The 8,395-nt window shown below is 40.5% G+C and overlaps 1 protein-coding gene across 1 annotated transcript in view; it reads left to right on the forward strand.

Annotated features, from left to right (window-relative positions):
• Nucleotides 1-8,395, forward strand: part of FRMPD1 (FERM and PDZ domain containing 1) — a 79,499-nt gene that overhangs the window by 20,068 nt on the left and 51,036 nt on the right. Inside the window, exons 2-4 of the mRNA XM_006863127.1 lie at nt 2,048-2,205; nt 3,194-3,296; nt 5,757-5,802. Of these exons, the coding sequence (XP_006863189.1) occupies nt 2,048-2,205; nt 3,194-3,296; nt 5,757-5,802 (307 nt within the window). The remainder of the gene's footprint in view (nt 1-2,047; nt 2,206-3,193; nt 3,297-5,756; nt 5,803-8,395) is intronic.

The raw sequence follows: 8,395 nt of genomic DNA on the forward strand, positions 1-8,395 counted from the left end.
ATCTATGCCAAGAATTTTGGAAGACAGTTACCTGGCCATCTGATTGGATGAAATGTGGGCCAACAGAATGTGGTAATCATTGAACAATATCATTAATATCATATACTAGTAAAATTTTGCTGAAGGTAATTAAAAAACAGTAACAGGCAACTACTAGAAATTCACACTGGATTCAGAAGAGGTCATGGAACTAGGGATATAATTGCTGTCATCAGATGGATCTTGACTAAAAGGAGAGAATATCAGAAAGATGTATTCTTGTGCTTTAGTGACCATGCAAAGACATTCGACTCTGTGTATCATAACAAACAGTGGATAACATTGGGAAGAGTGGGTATTCCAGAATAATTGTATTCATGAGGAACTTGTATATAGCCCAAGAGGCAGTCATCCAAATACAACAAGGGGACACTGATTGACTTAAAATCAGGAAAGGGGTGAACCAGGGTTGTATTCTTTCACCATGCTAATTCAATCTCTAAATTGAGCAAATAATCCTAGAAGCTAGATTATATGAAGAAAAGAGTGTCATGAGGATTGAAGGAAGACGCTTTAACAACCTGCAATATTCAGATGACACAATCTTGTGTGCTGAAAGTGAAGAGGACCTGAGCACTTACTGATGAAGATCAAAGACTACAGACTTCAGTATGGATTGCCCCTCAATGTAAAGAAAACAGAAGTCTTCACAACTTGACCAATAAATAACATCACAGAGCAAAGACTGAAGTTATCAAGGACTTCAGTTTGCTAGGGTCTATAATCAGTGCTCATGGAAGTAGCAGTCAAGAAATCAAAGGACGTATTGCATTAGGAAAATCCACTGCAAAAGACTTCTTTTAAGTGTGGTCCTGGTGTGGCTCTGTAGAATAATGCACTGATCCACAAGGTCAGCTTGAACCACAAGGTTGGTGATTGAAACCCACCAACTGCTTCTCAGAAACCCTATATAGGGTTGGTATGAGTTGGAACCAACTCAACAGCACTTAACAACAACTACAACAAGTGTTAAAGAGCAAAGAGGTCACTTTGAGAACTAAAATGTGCCTGACCAAAGCCTTGATATTTCCAATCACCTCAAACAAATCTGTTTTGGAAGTACAGCCAGAATGCTTCTTAGACACAAGGATGGCAAAAGTTAGTCTCACGTACTTAGGACATATTTTCAGGAAGGATGAGTCCCTAGAGAAGGACATCATGCTTGGTAAAGTGGAGGGCCAGCAAAAAAGAAGAAGATCCCCAATGAAATGGACTGACACAGTCACCGCATCAGTGGATTCAAGCAACAGTTATGAGAATGGCACAGGACCTGGCAGTATTTCCTTCTGTTGGACTTAGGGTTGCTATGAGTTGGAACTAACTCGACAGGCAACTAACAACAACAACCCCTACAAGGCTGCCACACATCTTATTTGCATGATTAACAAGCTTGGTGGGCCACAAGCACTTTATTTGCATAGTCCCACCCAAGCATTTGTTGGTCATTACAAAACCTTGATGAGAAAGACCATACATAAAGTGATTCATCATACCTCACTCACACACAGCAGCTATTTAAAAATATTTTCAATATTCCAAAATTTGGAATATATACATGTAACCTAGACATCTCTCAAGGTGCTATTCAAATGTCCCATCTTCCAGGCAGCAAATACTTCCCTGATTTCTTACGCCTGCTCTGCATACTTAAAACTGGTTTCCCCTTCTCTGAGTACCCAAGCCCCCATGAATCTTCTTTTAGAACATGGTACTGTGTTCTACTTGATGTCTTCTCTAGTGTTGATTGTTTTCTCCCTGGCACTATAGGTTAAGCTCTGGACCACAAGGTCAGTTTGAGGTACAGGTCAGCGGTTCAAACTTACCACTTGCTCCTTGGAAACCCTATACTGGATTGCTGTGGGTCAGAACTGACTCGATGGCACTTACCAATAACAAGAGGAGAGTCTGCTCAGCTCTGCATCTTCCCCCTCTAGAATACCTAGGGCTGACCTTGTTTGTGGCCACTAATTGGGATCCCTCTCTATTTCACATATTCCTTCTATTCCAGAGCTAAAGTCGCTGCAGCTGATGTGTCCCCTGGGAACCCAACCGAGACCCTCACCCCTGTGAGGCACACAGTGAAGATAGATAAAGATGCCCTCCTCCAGGACTATGGATTTCACATTTCGGAGAGCCTTCCTCTCACAGTGGTAGCCGTCACAGCAGGTAGGGTTGAAAGGGAAACAAGAAAAGAGTTGCCTTCTTGTGGGGGAACAGTACTGGTTCTCTGTCCTTTAACAAAATGTAAAAAAATGCTACTCCAGGAAGTTAGAAAAAGCAAAAAGGGCACACCTAAGTGTAATGGTTATGAATCGGGCTGCAAACCTCAAGGTCAGCAATTTGAAACTACCAGCTGCTCCGCGGGAGAAAGATGAGGCTTTCTGCTCCCGTAAAGATTTACAGCCTCAGAAACCCTGTTCAGGATCACTATGGGTCAGAACTGACTCGACGGCACTTAACAACAACAACAATTCTGACCTAATTTTGTTTTGGACTTTGCACCTTCCTTTGGTGCTGAGAGGAGGGATACCCTAGTGCACCTGCTGCTCTGAACACCAGATTCACACTGGCCTCAGCTGAAGCTTTGTCTCCTCACGACATCTGGGCCAGTGAAAGGATTTGGAGCAGCCAGTCCAGTTCTTTAAACCCTCCATGCTTTAAGCTGTGGAGAGTGTCTGGTCAGCTGATAATAGAAACTATTGATTTGTTTTCACTTGTATGTTTGTGAAATAGAGTCTATGCCAGGGTAGGAAGAGGCAGGCTCTAAATATGTAGTGTTTGGTTTCATACTTGAACTATGTATTGATTTTAGATCTGGAGCTAGTTAAAAATCTCTTCATTTTATTTTATGCCCATACACATACCCATGATCAGAGATTCACTGGCCAGCTCTGCTGAGTTAGAGGGTTTCTGCTGGCCTTCCTGAGGACATTCTCTTAACATTCCTTGATGGACGCTGGATGGTAGGTACATTATCTGTGATTAATCAACAGGAAAAATGAGGTCTCCACAAGCCCAGGTGGACTGAGGAGTGAGGTGCAGGGTGAGCCAGTGTCCTGGGAAGTAGATGAGGCTGCCATTCTGGTGCTACTATGACCTATGAGGTGTGAACCCTTCTGGCATGAGCAACAGTGATTGTTTTCCTGTCTGACAGGAGGTACTGCTCACGGCAAGCTCTTCCCTGGTGACCAGATTCTCCAGATGAACAACGAACTAGCTGAAGACCTTTCCTGTGAACGAGCAACTGATATTCTGAGGTACTAAATTCTCTTTAATCATCCACAACACTGCACAAATTATCACAGAGCAGACTGTCAACAAGAATGGCATAACTGATCTCTCTGAGATTTTAGTAAGGCTCAGTCTCCTTTAAAACTGAAAGAGCAGCCTCGTTTTAGAAATCCAACTCTCTCTTATAATGGCTTGTCTGTGATGGCTGCCATTATTTTTCTCTCCCCCTCTCCCCCCACTACAGAGGTGCTTGGGAAGCATCAGAGTGTCACATTCACTGAGCCCCTGCAATGCCAAAAACACTTTGCTAGGCACTGTGGGGAATCTGTGGGGAATATAAGGATGAGAAATAAATCTTCTACTATCTAAGGAGGACCTCTGGTGGCATAGTGGGTTAAGTGTTGGGCTGCTGATTGAAAGGTCAGCTGTTCTGCTGGAGAAAGATGAGGCTTTCTGCTCGCATAAAGATTTACAGCCTCAGAAACCCTAAACAGGGTCACTGTGAATCCGAACCAACCAAAGGCACACAACCAACCAACCTTCTAAGGATTCATAGCTTTGTTGTAATAAATGCCAAAGGCTGAACTAAACTGATACCAATTTTTGCTTGCTTTTTTCTAACCCTTTGGCTATTGGTTCTTAAATGTTTTGTTTTGTTTGTAGCTGTGACCTGGTATGTAGTTCACTTGGCATAGCATCCTCTACCTTCTACCTGGTCTCCTAATTTGTGCCAATGCTTCAGTTTCTGCTTAGGCCATGATTTCCTCACAACTGGGACCTGGTATCATAGTTCATCCATATTGTAACATGTATCAGAGTTTCATTCCTTTTAATGATGGATATTATTGCATTGTCTGCCTATACCACATTTTATTTATCCAATCCTCTATGAATAAACACCTGGGTGATTTCTACCTTTTGGAGATCATGAATAATGTTGCAATGAACAGTAATGTAAGTAATATTTAACTCCTGCCTGTTCATTGAGCACCTGCTCTGGACAAAAAACCCTCTGGAGCCAATGGACTTCATTCTGCAGACACTTTGAGGCTGATAGTATGGAGACAGTTCGTGTACACCCTCTAAGACTGAGAGCAGACATTACATCAAGAGAAGCAGAGAAAATGGGTTATAAAAGCTGGAGATTCCACCAGCTTGGGGGGTGAGTGTGGTTAACAGTTTGGCCACACAAAGTTAGGTGAAGAATGATTCAGGCAAAGTGTTAATAAATAGTAAAGGCAAGAATGGGAAGGAACCACAGAGTAGGGAGTAGGGGGGTTGCTGAGCAGTTCAGTTTTCCTAGACCTGGAGAAAAATTCTGAGAAGTAAGCCCTAGATGGTTGAGGATCTTGAATGCAAAACTAAATGTCGTCCTCCTCCTGAAAGGGTGAGCTGTTAAAGAATTCTGAGCCGGAGCCTGACTTAATATCTGTCAGCTGTGCACCTGGGCCTCCTGTTAAATGCCATGGGTGAGAATTTCAGGACTGCTTATAGGTTAGCTTGGGTCTCAGTGTCTAAAAGCAGAATGTATTTTTCATTGTCACTTGTAAAGAGAACAAAGCAAAACAAAATGATACAATAATACCAACAAAATCTCTCTAAATCTGCCAGATAACTATAAGGCCAAAATGCCCTTTTGATAGTATTTGGACTTGGTTTATTGTGAACTGCCTCTGAAAAGGCCTATTCATATATAACAGAAAAGAGGCAAATCCCCAGACAATTAGAAGCCTCAGACTGAGTTTATCTGAGAAAATAACACGCCAGCAGCAATTGGCTGAAATGTTCATATTACAAGAAGTCAAATGAAATCAATATGCAAATTGCTTATCTATGAAACAATAGCAAGGAAAATACAAATCTATGTCTCAGTCCTGTCTGCTAATATAAAATGGCTTGGGGAAAAAAAAAATGGCTTGGGTTGTTACTTGGTAGATTTAATCATTTTCAGAATGTAAGAGCTATTATAAGACAAAAAATGCTTAGTATCATAATTGAACTTCTTGTACTCACTTTGTGCACCCAGAGACCATAAAATGGTTGACTTCCATCTAATAAATATTATCCACAGACATTTATTCTAGACAATGAAGTGTTTAGCCCAAGTTTTCTGAAGTAGCAACCTAAGTTATTTATGTTGTATTTCCTCTTAAAAATTGATTTTGGACATGAGTCTAGCAAGTGATCATGTCAACGAGTTGAGTTCTCCCGCAGATGAGACTAGATGAAGGCCGGATGCCTTTGTTTGGTGATGGTAGGTACAGATTCAGTGACAGAAGTGGGAGTCTGAAGACTTCCTCCAGGTAGAAGGAGCACTCTTGGGATAGCTTTCCTTCAGGTCCTTTTAGATTTTTCTGAGCTAAAGAAGTTGAAGTAAAAAGGGCAGCTTTGTCATTGTGCTAGTTGTTTTGACCCCGTGCACACATACAAACACATACATATCACCCAGAATAACTAAATACTTTTATCATTTTTTTTCCCCCCAGGGAAGCTGAGGATTCTGTTTCAATCACAGTTGTTCGCTGCACATCGGTAAATGTCTTTCTATGTCCTGTATATTTGTGTCACACTTCTCTGGACAAAAGGTGACAGATAGCTGCAAGGGAGCAGGTAGCCAGCCATTGTCGCCTGAAAACTTGCTGTGTGCATGCGCCGTGGAGGAAACAGACATGGGTCCAGGCCTCCGGGCCTCAGGCCCCAGTTTAGGAGACAGACATATGCAGAATGAGACAATGAAAAGGGCATCAAACTAGGATTTTCAAACAGCTTTGAGTGGTCTGACTTTGGGCAAGTCATTCAGTTTCAGTGTTCACTTCTGTATAACAGTGATTATGCTGATAATTGCCTGGTCTGTCTAATGGGTTTTTATGAGCATCAAATGAGGTGTTCAGTGTGCAAGTGTTTTATCAGCTCTGAGGTTTGCTGTGAGGCAAGATGTGGCATACATGATGGACAGGAAGGAAATAGAAATCTTAAACCACTCTGGGCCACAGAACCCTTTTTACATTACATAGGAAAAAGTGTATCATCAAAGTATAAGAGGAAAAACTACCAAGAAATAAAAGTTGACAGAAAATTTTCATTGTAAGAGATTTTTGATTACAGGTAGACATGGAAGTGAAGAAGGGCATCTTGTTATTGTTAAGTGCTGTCAAGTCAGTTCTGACTCATAGCGACCCTGTGTAGGGTTTCCAAGGAGCAGGTGGTGGATTTGAACTGTCAAAACCTTGGGGTTGGCAAGCCAGTGTTTATCCTACAGTACCATCCCAAAACTCCAAACATGTGCATAGAGAATTTTAATAATGCTTTTAAAAAACATAATCTAATAAACTACATACCAGGCTACCAAGAAAACTCAATAAATTTCCAAAATAAAAAAACTATCTGATTTTCTGAGTATAATAAAATAGAAATTAATAACTATCAAAAACTTAACTAACACTGTTCAGTCATTTGGAAATAAAAGTATAAATATGAAGTCAAATAGAAAAACAAAACTACCATGTGAGGTAGTTTAGAAAGTAAGGGTCAAAACTCAATTTCTTAAAACTTACTCAATGCAGCTAAAGCTAATGGGCAGAGTAACATGCATAGCCTTAAGGGTTTTAATTGTTTAATAAGGAAGTGGTGGTGTTAGTGATTATGTGGCTTGTAGTTTGTTCCGACTCATAGAGATCCTGCATAGGGTTTCTGAGGCTGTAAATCTTTATGAGAGCAGAAAGCCTCATCTTTCTCTCCTGCAACAGCTGGTAGTTTCAAACTGCTGGCCTTGAGGTTAGCAGTCTGACTTGTAACCACTATACTACCGGAGTTCCTTAATAAGGAAATAGGTCAATTGAATATTCTGTGCAAGAAGTTGAAATAAAAGGATAATAAGACACACATAAAGCAGAATAAAGAAAATAAATTAAAAATAAAATCTAAGTGATGCTTTGGAAAACAAAAATTGTAGTAAATTGCTAAATAAATTCAAGAGGTTTAAGGGGGGAAAAACATTGCTAAAAGAGGAAAACTTTAAGGAAAAGAGATACATGGGACCTATTTGAAGGAGACTGTAATACTACTTGTTGTTATCGTTGTTAAATGTCTTTGAGTTGGTGATTCCAACTCATAGCATCCTTGTATAGGGTTTCTGTGGTTTTTTAAATGTTTGCAGGAACAGAAATCCTCATCTTTCTCCCGCTAAACAGCTGGTGGGCTTGAACTGCCAACCCTGTGGTTCATAGTCCAGTGGCTATCCTATGGAGCCACCATGCTCCCATACTTTATACTAATGAATGTAAAAAAAAAAAATTGAATGTAAAAGAAAATGAATTGATGGTCATACTAAGTTGCTATTAGTATGTTATCTATTCTCATATTAGTGTATGGTAGTGCTTATATACCATGGAGTCGATTCTGACTCACAGCAACCTGGTATAGGGTTTCCGAGGCTATAAATCTGTACAGGAGCAGAAAGCCTCATCTTTCTTCCACAGAACTGCTGGTAGTTTTGAACTGCTGACCTTAAGGTTAGTAGCCCGACTCGTAACCACTACACTACCAGAGCTCCTTATATTAGCATATAGGTGAATTAAAGTTCAAACAAAATTCCTGTGTGGTTTTTATTAGAATTTTTGCAAAGTGTATCAAAGTGAGAGTTACTAAGAAAATCTTTTTTAAAACGACTAATGAGGATAGACTTACTCTATCAGATTTTTAAATTAATAAAGCTACAGTAATTAAAACAATATGATATTGGTAAAATACTGAACATATTAATGGAGTCAAATAGAAAATCTAAGAATAGATAGTGGTATAAGAATTCAGTATGTAATAAGCATGGCATCCCAATCAGTGGGAGAAAAGATGATTATTCAAGAAACTGCTGGGGGTGGCGGCTAGGGTGGCGGTGCAGTGAAGTTCACCATCAGCAATTCCACAGAATACCAGACAGAGCAGATCCAGGGCAGAGCTCCAAAACTCAGAACAACATAGGTACAAATATTTTAAAAGTTTGAAGGCTTATAGCTAGTGGAACTTGGAAGCAGAAGTAAGAAATCATGTACTTTTGAATCGGCTGGTGTGAGGGGTTGGTGGGGGGAGCAGAGCCAACAACTTGGGTGAGACCAAAGGCAAGACCAAG

The sequence above is a fragment of the Chrysochloris asiatica genome, unplaced genomic scaffold (assembly GCF_000296735.1).
Source record: "Chrysochloris asiatica unplaced genomic scaffold, ChrAsi1.0 scaffold00053, whole genome shotgun sequence".
Classification (NCBI taxonomy): domain Eukaryota; kingdom Metazoa; phylum Chordata; class Mammalia; order Afrosoricida; family Chrysochloridae; genus Chrysochloris; species Chrysochloris asiatica.